Source organism: Propithecus coquereli, unplaced genomic scaffold (genome assembly GCF_000956105.1).
Source record: "Propithecus coquereli isolate 6110/MARCELLA unplaced genomic scaffold, Pcoq_1.0 Scaffold39, whole genome shotgun sequence".
Taxonomy (NCBI): Eukaryota; Metazoa; Chordata; class Mammalia; order Primates; family Indriidae; genus Propithecus; species Propithecus coquereli.
Window position 1 is genome coordinate 3,707,973 of NW_012149618.1, and position 13,760 is coordinate 3,721,732.

The 13,760-nt window shown below is 36.8% G+C and overlaps 1 protein-coding gene across 1 annotated transcript in view; it reads left to right on the forward strand.

Annotated features, from left to right (window-relative positions):
* Nucleotides 1-13,760, forward strand: part of BRE (brain and reproductive organ-expressed (TNFRSF1A modulator)) — a 415,486-nt gene that overhangs the window by 130,134 nt on the left and 271,592 nt on the right. Inside the window, exon 4 of the mRNA XM_012652415.1 lies at nt 5,423-5,497. Within this exon, the coding sequence (XP_012507869.1) occupies nt 5,423-5,497 (75 nt within the window). The remainder of the gene's footprint in view (nt 1-5,422; nt 5,498-13,760) is intronic.

Genomic DNA, 13,760 nt, shown 5'->3' on the forward strand with positions numbered 1-13,760 from the left:
GGACTGTCAGGAGATTGGAAAATTATTTGTGGTACCCACTGATATACTCCTTTACATGGGTAGAAGTTTGACCTTTATATATACTTCAGACACATACAGAAGATTATTTTGTAAAGTAGAACAGGAAAATGAGATGGGACCTGAAGAAGGATATGAAGTCAATGCAATATATTTAATATTTATAAATGTGGTAAGAAACAATCTCCAGATTTAGGCTTATTGGTTGTTAGAGTTCATTTGAAGAATCAGCCTTATCAGATCGTCACCCAGCTAAGGTTATAATCACTCTTGAGTGTTTCTTAGCTTTTAGTTCTCTAAAGTGCAGTCATATTCAGATTAAAGCTTATTTGTTGACAAGAGAAGTATCTCTGAGAAGGCAAGTAAAATTTTCCCTTACAGAGCAACCTGACTTTGAAATCTGTTCTACACAAGATGTCTACCTGTCACTTCCAAGAGGAGAGGAAAACTGTGACACAGCTGCTATCACCAGAAGAAAAGCTTAGACCTAATAAATTGCCAAAACTTGGAGTCTTGTTACTTTAAGTTACTTGCCAACGTACTATAACTTGAAAGAAGGAAGGATGCATGTATTTATTGCTAATGCTGGGGAAATTGCCATTAAGGCAGTTGGCAGAAAGGCTGACATTTTAACAGTCATAGGTTAGATAATTTTCTGCATCTATCCAAGAGAAGATTTGACCAAGGACTGAAAAAAAATCAAATTATTCTGTTCACTTGGCTGCATCTAAATGTCTCATTTTCAGCTTACAGGAAAGAATGCTGTGGAAGCAATCTTTGACATTACAACAGAGTGACCGTAAATTGCTTGAATTAACTGTTAGAACTTCAAATGTGAAAACACATGAAAAGTCATTGTCTGAAGTAGAACAAGGATTTTTCATTTGCGTTTTGTACTTTGTATAATATTTATAACTTAAGTTTTACATTAAGATATGTTTTAAATTATCATTTACTCAGTTTCGCAGAGGAAGATTGGCTAACGGGGCACTAGGAAAATCAGTGGCAGAACTGAAAACTGAATTCTTGAATCTTATTTTTCAACATTTCCAGTGCTGTCAGAAAGAAGTGCTAAGTTTTCTTTGTTTTTCAATGGCAAAACAAAGAATATACGGTAGGCTTGAAAGTTGGAAATCATGAAGTGCTTTTTATGGTTTCTAATAGAATAAATTCCCCTCATAGTCTTAAGCTTCTTTTATTATGAATTTAGTTGTGTAAATCAGCCTGTTGCTGATAAACACAAATTTATTTTAGTCCTGGGACCAGCATGTCTCTTATTATGACTTTAGTTGTATAAATCAGACTGTTGCCAATAAACACAAATTTATATTAATTCTAAGATCAACATTTTGAGAAGGGATAAAGTAGGGATCATCTGAGAGTTTTTAAAAGAATGTTTGTCCAAAATAGCTGGTAGGATAAAAATATATTGTACAAACTAAAATAGGACAAAAGAGCTAAAATGCAGTGCATGGTCTAAAATAAGCAGTTCAAATGAATCCAAGTGCAAAATATGTAATTATCTTTCCTATTACCTTATATGTACACAAGTTCTTTTAATTTTTAAAATCCTACATTTCATTCCTTTTGTTATTTTAAAATACATATATACATATACATTGAATTTAACAGACTAAAAGTTTTGAAATTGCCATTTTAACCTACAGATTGACATTTTACACTAGTAGGTAGTAATGGCTATTTATTTATTGGTAGCTGATTGGCCTCTATAAATTAAAAATGAAGAAGGAATAAATTGAGTTTGATTTATCATCATCTCTCCAATGCTCTTCCCCAAACTCTTTGAATCACATGGTTCTTTTTAAATACCTGTGTCCACATCCTCAGGAATGACGTAACAAATGTTCCACATACATGTAGTAGCCATTTTAGTGTTTATTAATTTTATGAATGATTGTTGAACATCCTCCGGGGGGTTAGAAATTGCTCCCACCTTGGAGGAAAGAGTTTCTGGTTGACCATTCATCAGTATTAGTGTTTATTTGCTCCAGCAACACTGACTATTCCCTGAACATTGTAGGCACACTCCTCCATCAACTCTTTTTATACTTGCTGTTCTCTTTGTGGGGTGTTTTTCCTCCATACCCACATGGTTTCCTCACCTCTTTCCATCTTTGCTCAACTGTTACCTTGTCTTATAACTCTATAAAGGAGCTAAAACCTGACCATTTGAGAGTTTTGAGCAAATGAGGATCATAATCTAACTGACGTATTAAAAGGATCACTCTGCTTGTTGTGATGAGAAGAGACTGAGGGTGAACAAGGGCTGAAGCAGTCAGGGGCAATTGCAATTGTCCAGTGAGAGAAAATGGTGGTTCAGACCAGGTGGGTGTGGAGGTGGTGAAAGGTGGTTGGACTCAGGATATATTTTGAAGGTAGATTCAACAGGATTTGCTGTCACTTTCAATGTGGGGTGAGAGAAAAAGATAAGGGTCAAAGATGCTTTTGAGGTTTTTGGCCTTAGAGACTGAAAGAATGGAATTGGCATTTACTGCAACAAGGAATAAATATCGAGAAAAGAGCACAAAATCAGGAATTTGATTTTGTTTATGGTATTTGGATAAATGAAATTTGAATTAGGAAAAGGTCTGGGATGGAGTTATAAAATTTAGGAGTGACTAGTTTATAGATATTATTTAAAGTCCTGAGCCTGAATGAGATCACCTGGGGATTGTAGATAAAGCAAAGGGCCTTAGAGTTAAGCCTAGGTGTGCTCCATTGTTCAGAGGTTGAGGTGACCAAAGACCCTGGAAACTGGGACTCTGGAAACCAAATGAAGAATGTTCCAGGAAAGAAGTGGTCAGCTGCATCAAAATGCTGCTGACAGAACACTAAGATGGAGACTGAGAAATGACCATTGGATTTGGCAATGGAGAGGTCATTGGTGATCTTGATGAGCTGTTTTAGTTGAGTGGTGGGGAGGAAAGGCTGACTGGAGAGGGTTTAAGAGAGAATAATAAACGAGGAAATATTAACCTCAAATAGAGACTAATTTTTTACAGAAGATTATTTTGTAAAGTAGAACAGGAAAATGAGATGGGACCTGAAGAAGGATATGAAGTCAATGCACACTTTTTAAAAATGATGTTTGTATGACGATGGGAGTGACTGACTAAAGAGGGGGAAATTAGTTATATAGGAGAAAAAAAGTGGGGACATTTTTGGGGAACGTATATTCTTTTTTTTTTTAAAAGACAGGTCCTGGGCTGGGTGCGGGGGCTCACGCCTGTAATCCTAGCTCTCTGGGAGGCCGAGGCGGCCGGATTGTTTGAGCTCAGGAGTTCGAAATCAGCCTGAGCAAGAGCGAGACCTCGTCTCTACTAAAAATAGAAAGAAATTAATTGGACAACTAAAAATATGTAGAAAAAATTAGCTGGGCATGGTGGCACATGCCTGTAGTCCCAGCTACTTGGGAGGCTGAGGCAGGAGGATTGCTTGAGCCCAGGAGTTTGAGGTTGCTGTGAGCTAGGATGACGCCACGGCACTCACTCTAGCCCAGGCAAAAGAGTGAGACTCTGTCTCAAAAAAAAAAAAAAAAAAAAAAATATGATCCCTTGTACTTAGATCCAGCTGTGTCTTGATCTAAAGAACCACACTTAACAGGCCATGTTAGTTTTAGAGTCCTCTGGGAGCTTAACATAATACCAAAACCACACCTTTTTGGTAATCTTGGACTATAACAGAAGACAACAGTTACACTAGGATCTCACAAACCTCCCACCCACCATGATGAGCTATCTGTAGATCCTTAGTGGCTCTTAAGTATTCTCCCAGGTGTTGGGTTGTGAGTAGCTGGTTACATAATGGCATTCAGTACTGAGAAGTGCTGTTCAGCTCTGGACTTCAGTACTGTTTCTCACCATTGACATTCCTGGTGGCACAGTGGCTTCTGTGACTCTATCTGGCTTGCCTCAGCTTTGATTCTGTCCATTCAATTCTCATTTCTGCTTTTTCTGTCGGAGGGTTAGGCTTGTGGTGATGAAGAAATGCTCTGTCCTTAGCCAGAGGTTGATGAAAGTTAAAAGATGTTGTAAGCAGTAAAACAGACAACAAACAACTAGGCAGATGTTAGTTATCATTGTTGTCTGCAGCTCAAGGTTTATATTTCTGCATTTTCTAGGTTTTAAGTCAGAGTTTTAAAATTAGGGCCAGAACCTTGAAGCCAGTTGCTAGGGTGCTTGTAGAAAGGCGAGGTGACTTGTGGAATCATCTGTAAGAGGTGTGCATGCATGCTTATGTACATTCGTTTACCTATCCATAAAAAATATTTGTAAATGCTTGCTATGTGTATAGATGTGTTTTGAGGAGTTTCTGCTGTTCATATTTTTAAGAAGGGAAGACAATGAAGAGATTGGGAGCTCTTTAGTAGTCGCAGTATGAAAAGATAGAGATCCACTCTTTAGAGTAGTTCTAGAGATCATCCCTGGAGTTCTTTGTTCAAACATGTGTAAGTAAAACCCACTGTGTTAAAATCCCAAGCTGAGCTGTACACTTGCAATGAGAAAGAATGGGAGACCCTGGATTCTATCAGCTCAGCATACATCTCAATGGCATTTGCAGAGGTTCCCTGGAACTCCTAGGTCTCTGCATAGCCCAGTTCGAAAGCCTGTCCTCTAGACTATAATAAAGTTTTTAAAAATGTGATTCCTTAACCTTTCCCATCATAAAAATTGAGAGGGAAACTTTTTTCTTTTACATGAGTTTTCTCTCTTAAAAAAATAGAAGCTATTATTCATAGCTTAATTAAATGTTTTAAATCTCCAAAACTCTAAGCATCTTTCCTATGGAGATTAGTTCATAGAAGAAATTACTGAAAAGTATTAGTTGATGATAATGATGTTAATGGACTGTCAGGAGATTGGAAAATTATTTGTGGTACCCACTGATATACTCCTTTACATGGGTAGAAGTTTGACCTTTATATATACTTCAGACACATTATAGTATAAAGGATGGTGATATATGTCATCGGCCTTGTGGGTTACAAATATTAGTGAAGTGGTCTGATTGCTTGAGTGAAAACAAGTGAATCAAAGGGATAGGTCTGTATTGTTTGGCTTTTTTAAAAAAACAATAATCATATATTCATGTATTCTTTTCATACTTTTAAGAAACAAAAAGGTAATACTACTGCATTATACTTTTATTGCACATTTAAATACAGATTTTTAAAATTAAAATTGTGCTTTTTAGTAACTAATAATTTAAGAATTCTTTTTGATTCTCCCCTACTTTTCCAACCTTCTTTTCTTGGCTGATGTTAGGAAACCCAAATTGAAGATGCCTGCATTTTGAACAGGTTGAACTTACGGCCTTGGCTATAATTGTCATTTCACAGTCTATTTTTGATTTTAATCTTATTATTATACCTTTCTTTCTACAGACTGGTGAATTTTCAGCTCGTTTCCTTTTGAAGTTGCCAGTGGATTTCAGTAATATTCCCACATACCTTCTCAAGGTAAAAGTGTATGATTATCAGTATCAAAATATAAATGAGCTTTTAAAATAATTATTTAACTTAATATTTGTATGACTGGTTTGTGAACATTTGGTTCAGATGATGAATTCTACTAAAAATATTTATTGCGTGAAAATCCACTGAGTTATTTTTTAGGCCGGGCACAGTGGTTCACACCTGTAATCCTAGCACTTTGGGAGGCTGAAGCAGAAGGATCCCTTGAGGCGAGGAGTTCGAGACCAACCTGGGCAACATAGTGAGACTCCATCTCTACAAAAAATAAAAAAATTAGCCTGGCTTGGTGGTGCATGCCTGTAGTCCCAGCTACTTGGGAGGCTGAGGCAGGAGGATTGCTTGAGCCCAGGAGTTTGAGGTTGCAGTGACTTATGATTGTACCCACTGCGCTCCAGCCTGGGCAATAGAGTGAGACCCTATCTCTAAAACAACAGCAACAAAACAAATCCTTTGAGTTATTTTCTTACCTGAAACCTAAAATGGTAGCTTTAACAGTCATTTAGAACTGGGTTTTTTTGTATAAGATAAAATTAGTATAAGTAAATTAAACTTTGGAAAAAATCACTTTTATTTAATAATCATATTGGGATGAAAGACTTTCATAGAAATTGTCTAATGGGCATTCTGTCTTTAAGTAGGATTTCATATTAATTATGCTGTGCTAAAGGGCATTTCATTTTCTTTATTTATGTCAGCAGTTGAACTCAGGCACCTTTAAACTTAGGCTGTCCTGAAGAAACCCAGAATCCAGTTAGACCGGTGTATATGACATTCTTTAAAATATGTAGGCAAAGTGTGACCTGGGGTACAGCTACTTTTGGAAGGGGTCTGTAAATGCTTTGCAGAAAAGAAGTAGAATCTAAGTCATCAGACTATGGTTAGTGTGAGAGAAACTAAACGGACTAGGAGCAAGTTCTAAGAAGGAAGATTTAAGACATAGATGAGGGTTTGGGTTGTGATTTAAGGTTTGACTGTCTTCCCTCTGCCCCGTATTTCAACCTGTGGTGATTTAATTTCAATCTAATGTAAGGAAAATTTCTACTTTCCTAATGTGATGTTAGTGTTTATAACTGTCTAAAGAGAAGATAGAATCCTGTACAAGTTTCCCTGCATATTTCAGTAATCAATAAATAATATTAGATATTAATCATGATAATGATTGGGAATATGACTTGATAGAGTATACATTATAGACTATATAGATATATATAATATATGGTTCTTACATGGGTTCTTACATGTTCTTACAGTATTTTTATTCTGAAAATGAAGTCTGACTTCAGATTCTGAATTTTACTTTTGGTTGAGATATATCAAAGGGTTAGATAAATCACTGGCATAAAAACTTGATCAGTAGAAAAATATTTCTGTATTTGTTAGGATTGTTTATTTGCGAAAACTCATATAAACTAAATGGGAAATGTTGTACATATCCTCGCTTCTGTAGTCCACATGGCAGGAAGCAGAATCCATGTTGAATAGTCTGTAGATCAGGCATAGACCAACTTTCCCGTGTCTGTTCCACTTGAGCTCAATTGTGCACCCCCGAACTCCTCAACTGCTGTGTTTGTGGGGAGAACTAGTGGTCTCCAGAATAAAGGGGAGATTACAGAAGTGATAAAAGTATAAGTATTCATTCTACTTAGTAAACCAAAGAAAGATTGTCTAATAATTGTATACTTTCTCTTAAGCAAAGCTAGTTATTAGAATTTGCTGCTTTTAATTTTCTTAGGGTACAGTGGAAACTGACTTATGTAGTTCCTGTCTTTATTTTTGTCCTAAGAATTATTGAACCTAACAGTATGATGCTACCTAAGAAAGCATTGGGTTTTGTTTTTGTTTTTGGAAACCATGTTCCATAGTGAGATAGCTAAAGAAAAGGTTCAAATTGTCTACTAAAAATTTTATCCTCTGAACAAGAAGGACTCAGAAGCTAAGAATATAGAAGCTTACTTGTAAACATGATGTGTGTTTGAATTACCCTCTTAAAATAATGAGCCCATTTTATATAGAATATAGGGAAGTTAAAATCCTAGAGCTAGGAACCCTTTAGTAGCATCATACCAAAATATGTAGGAAAGTTGATGGATTCCACTGAACTGAAAGGTGGAATAGCAATTATTTTCTGCTGACAGTGGTGATTGCAAAGAAAATCAATGTTAACTTTTCTTTGATGGATAAGAAAAAATCATATTGTTTACATAGTCTGAATAGTTGTTGGAGTGTATCTAAACTAGATATCACTAAGCCCTAGCCCAAGCCAGAAGCAGGGTTATAACCAATATACTATGACTAAAGTACATGGACTTTTATTGGCATCACTTAACATCACACAGCCCATTCATCCTGATGGATTGCCTGCAGAAATTTAGTTCCACTATGGACCCTGAATCATGACACTTTTTGGAAATGAAGTGGGGGTGAAAAAGCTAAAATAAAATAGGTCATTTGTATCTGGAGATGAAGCTCTCATCCTTCTTCTGAAGCCACTGTGGCTGTACTGATCAGTTAGGACACAATCAGTGCATAACACAGATCACTCTGCCAAGCAGAGGCAGAAAGTAGGAATTAAGTTCAGGATATCAAGACTTGTTCAGAAGCCTAAGACAGGCAGAGAGTTGTAGTGAGTATCTAGGTTGTAACTGTATGATGGTCTAAGCAGGTCACTGACATGGGAGAGAGCATCTGAGTGACCTTGTGTGGTGAGAATATTCAATGTAGGAGGTATCTCCTCGGCCTGACATTGGTTAGCAGGTTACCTATTTAGAGTCAGTCTGCTTTCTAATCAAACCTAGGTAGCAACTGTCAACGTTCACAGGGCCAGGCAGGTACTGAAAAGGAGTGAATCTGACTTGATACAATATAGTAGGAAATGGTAAGAACTGTAGTGAACTAGCACATATGTGCTTCATCTAAAGACAGCAGCTGTCATACAGCTACAGAATTGTTTTCCATGTGAGAGTTTGGGCCTAGTGTTGCCGGATATGCAGATATTATTAAAAAGAGCTGAGAGACTCAGGGTTTTTTTTTTTTTTTATATGAAAAACAACTGCCTTTTAAGTAATAGCAATGATAAATATTTTTAAGAAATACTGTGCAGGCTAAACAGAACACCTCTGTGTGTTGGCCATGGCCTGTGGGTTCATTTGTGACCCTTGCTCTAAAATCTAAGAGTCTTATAACCAGGTAGGCAGCAGAAGACTCTTATTCCCGTTCATTGATTTACACTATGCAGTGTGGTAATAAGGGAGATATTACTAACCCATTGGTTGACAGAAGGAGAGCCTTGAACTGGAATCCCACCCAGTATTCTAAGCCTCACCCACTATCCTGAGCTGTCTGTCACAACTGCAAAAGAGTGCCCAGAATGGGCTTGGCTTGTTTTTTGAGTGCAGTACACTGAAGAACATCTAAATATTGATTTGACTTAAAATGACATTAGGATTAGACAAACAACACAAAAGAAATTCAAGCATAATCATTGTGCTCAAATACCTTATAATATAGTTGATAAGACAAAGTTAACAAACATTAATTGAAAAATAGGCTGGGTGCGGTGGCTCATGCCTGTTGTCCCAGCTACTTGGGAGGCTGAGAAAGAAGGATCGCTTGAGCCCAGGAGTTGGAGGTTGCAGTGAGCTATAATGACGCCACTGCACTCTAGCTGTGGCAACAGAACGAGACTCTGTCTCAAAAAAAAAAAAAGAAGAGGAAAAAAGGAAAGGAAGGGAAGAAAGAGAAATAGTTAAATGCTAATTTCTATGCTACATGTACAGTGTACATAGGCTTAAAAAAATAACTAAAGATTGTTATGAGTTGGAATGATTAGAGAAACAAAGCTTTATGGCCAATTTGGACATTAACTAGACCTCTAAGGAGGTGGAGCTTTTCAAGGCTAGAAGGGGCGGAGGAGCAGATCAGGTATGCATGATCACACAATTGATGGTAGGACTGACTGTGTGGACATACTTATTTGGAGAGGAGGTAGTGATCTAGGCTGCAAGAGATATTTCTTGTAAAAGACTAATGAGAGATAAAACTGGAAAGATAAGTGGAAAAGATCTTGAATGCTAGGACATCGATTTTAGACTTCATTAAACAGGTAGTCTTAATCCCCTTGTAATTGGATTACCATAGTAATAGCTTCCTATTTTATTTCCTTGGCCCTATTTCCTCCATCCCCAATCTTTCTGCAGTATTACTACTAGAGTAGTCTGCTTTAATCTTCTCTTGAAACCAGTAATAGTTTCTTATTGGATGCTGCTTACAGAGCCTACCCTCCCGGGTAGTGTCATTTTACTGTTCCCTAACATGTGCTTTTAATCTGAAGCAGGCAGCCCTCCCCACTGTCCTGCCAGTGCTGTGAGATTTCTCAGTGCTATCACTTTGCTTGTGCTCTTCCTTCTAGCTCTGAAGTCCCTACTCTTTCATCCTCTGGAGAATTCACTTAACTGATATAAGAATAAAGAGAAGTCCAGAGAAATTCAAGTTACTTGACCAAGACCGTAAATGTTTATTTGGAGCTGTTGACAAAATATCTAGTCTTGATTACTGGCATCTGGGGCAAGAGGGGTGCTAAGAGGTCTAGATGGAGAGGTAGAGGATAATGAAACCAAAGTGAGCCTTTTGAAGGAGGAAGTTTAGCATGCAGCTATGGGAAGCCTGAATTTAGAAGATCTAATGGAAGAGAATTGCCATGTAGATACAAGAACAACAGGAGCTCAGAGTCGTGTAAACCAAATGTTTTTAAATGTTCATGAAGAAGGGAATGCTCAAATGCCATTGAAAGAATTAGAGTGGATAAAAGACATTTGATTTGGCTAGGAGGATAGAAATGGTGAGAGCAGGGAGAACGCTTTAGAATGGATAGAGGGTAGATTGTTGGTGTTAATGAGGATATAAGTGATTAGGAAATTTGCTCAGTGGGTATTTGACAAAATGAATTGTGGAAATGGGATGGAAACTTGAAGAACTGAAATGATCAAGTGAAATTATTAAGAAGAAAAAAACTGAAATGATAGCATACTAGTCAAAAATAAACATAAAGAAGGTTTTTTACAAAATTGTTTTAATTCATGATATACTTGAATGTTGATAACTGTACTGATACTTTCTCTTTGAAAAGTTTAAAGGAGATGTTGCTGGGAAAAACCCATTTCAAGTGGTGGTATCCTTCTTTCATATAGTAGGAGAAACAGGTAGTGGCCTGAGTGTTTAAAAAAGTGTGTGTACTATAGTCACATTTTGTGACTGGTCTTCAAAGATTGAGTAAATTTGCAGAGTTTTGAAATTTCTCTTTCTTCTCACCTTCCCTTAGGAACCGGGGAGGATTTTGCATTCTCTGCACCCAGAAGAAGAGAATTAGGCTGATTAATGTCCCTAGAATTGTTTTTTGGATGAATTCTTATATTGTCTTTTATTATTTGGAATTGTTGGAAAGTCCATTTAGTTTTACATGTTTACTAGAAAGGAAACTGGTAATTTCCCCCAAATGATCTCATTATTTAAAATCCAGCAAGCTTGTTAGTACGGTATGTATTGATTATAATTTTTCTCACCAGGCGTAAGACAACAAACACTAAAAAACTCTCCGATCCTTATAAGTGAGTATAAATTCAAAGGCTGACCTCACAAAAGTTTTTCTCTAAACCACAGATTAAATGATGCATCAGAATTTGAGACTTTTTAGTTTAGGGAATTTTTTGGATCCAATAAAGTCACACTTAATAATCAGCTTTTAAAATGAAAGACTGTGTTAACCCACTCTTGTGAAATCTGCCTTTAAAGCAAAATAGCCGTCTGGTGTTTGAAAGACCGTAAAGAATTCACAGGGAACCTTCATCTTCTTATCTTAAAGGAAATAGTTTCTGTCTAATCAAATAGGAGTGGGCATACTTTTAGAAAAGTAGGAATGTGTACCTGGAAGAAAGTACTGTAAAAGTAGGCTGCTGTTTATTTCTGTAGTAAGTCTGATTTATCGTTACTAAATTTGAGCCAAAATTTGCATTTGAGACTTAATCACAAAGAAAGCAGTGAGATGGTCTGAGCTCCACAGGGAAATACTGCCTCTTTCTTTATTAGGTAGGGGACCCATGACTGCTTTCGGTTCATTGTCCTTGTCCCATGTCCCTTCTCAAGAGAGAAGCAGGACTTAGAGAAAAATATACATACTCTGGTTCAGGGGCCAGCAAGCTTCTCTAAAGGGCAAGATAGTAAAATTTTAGGCTTGTGTGCCATATGGTCTCTGTCACAACTACTCAACTCTGCTGTCATAGCATGAGAGCAGCTACAGACAATATGTAAATGAGTGAGTGTGGCTGGGTTCCAATAAAGCTTTATTTTCATGTTGGAGATGATGGGTATGCTAATTACCCTGATCTGATCACTATACATTATATATATTGAAACATCACTGTGTACCCCATGAATACGTACAGTTATTACTTGTCATTAAAGATATAAATTTATAAAAACAAAACAAAAACTGCTTTATTTTAAAAAACAGGCATTGGGCTGGATTCGGTCTTCAGGCAGTAGTTTGCTGATCCCTTTTCTAGATTATAGAGGGGAGTTTTTCTTCACAAAGGCACCTGGTGTATCAGAGATAAATTAGTAAAGGGATTTGGCTCCATGAGCATGAGTGGTTTTAATACCATAGTCTCTTTGTATTTTATTAGCACCTTCAACTCTGTTCATCTCTCTCTCTGCCTCCCTTCTTTCCTTCCTTTTCTGCCTTTCTTCTTTTATTCTATCTTCTCTCTTATTTATAAATAATTTATTAATAACATATAATTTACTGAATTCTCTTCCAAAGTCTTAGTTTCTCCAACTGTTAAAAAGAGGTCCGCTATTGCTATGACCTGAAAGTTGTGTCCCTCCCCCTTAAATTCATATGTTGAAATCCTAACCCCCAAAGTGATGGTGTTAGGGAGTGGGGTCTTTAAGGAGGTGATTAAGTCATGAGGGTGGAGCCCTCATGAATAAGGTTAGTACCGTTATAAAAGAGACCCCAGAGAGCTAACTAGCCTGAGGACACAGTGAGAAGGCACCATCTGTGAACCAGGAAACGGGCTCTTACCAGACACCAAATCTGCTGGTGCCTTGATCATGGACTTCCTAGCCTCCAAAACTGTAAGAAGTAATTTTTGGTTTTTTATAAGCTGCCCAGTTTATAGTGTTTTGTTATGGCAATCTGAACTAAGATAGCTATGCACACCAAACAGGATTGTTGAGAATATTAATGAGATAATAAATATGATGGTTCTTAGAATACTTCTGAGCTTGGACTAGGTACAAAGAAGAAATGGTTTTGATTTTATTTAGTCATTTAATTTGTATTTCAAATTATTGAATTTATTGTGGACTAGGAAGAAAGAATTTCTTTGAAATTGAGATAGAATTATGTTTATTACTTTACTTTTCTTCTTTCCTGATTTCCCTTACCTAGAATTTAAAACTCAAATTTACTTGCCCTAAATTTCCAAATATGATTTATGGTAATTCTGACAATAGTATATTTTCCTACTAAAAATGAAGAGCAGTCATAGGTAGCTTCTTAGAATATAATTGGTGCAGCCATTATGGAAAAAACTATGGGAGTTTCTAAAGAAATTAAAAATAGAACCACTGTATAATCCAGCAATCCCTCTTCTGGGCATATATCCAAAGGAAATGAAATCACCACCTCATAAAGATTCTGCACTCCCATGTTCATTGCAGTTTTAGTCACACTAGCCAAGAAATGGAAACAGCCTAAGTATCCATCCATGGATGAATAGATAAAGAAACTGTGGTACATATATACATTGGAGTATTATTCATTCCTGAAAAAGATGAGATCTTACCATTTGCTGCAACATGGATGAGCCTGGAGGACATTATGCTAAATGAAATAAGCCAGACACAGAAGACAAATATGGTGTGATCTCACTTATATGTAGAATCTTAAAAAACAAATTCAAATCTGTGCAGAGAACAAAACAGTGGCTACCAGAGATGGGGGTTGGGTGGAGGAGTGGAGGGCAGAGGATGAAAAGTAACAGACATGTAGTATGAACAAGTCTAGAGAGCTCATGTGCAACATGAAGACTGTAAGTAATAAAGTTGTACTGTATCTGGAATTCATGCTAAATGAGCAGATTTTAGCTGCTTTTGCCATAAAACAAACAAAAAAAATTGAGTAACTATTTGAGATGATGACGGTGTTAACTTGCTTCACTTTAAAGCCTTTTTCCTATCTATATGTATC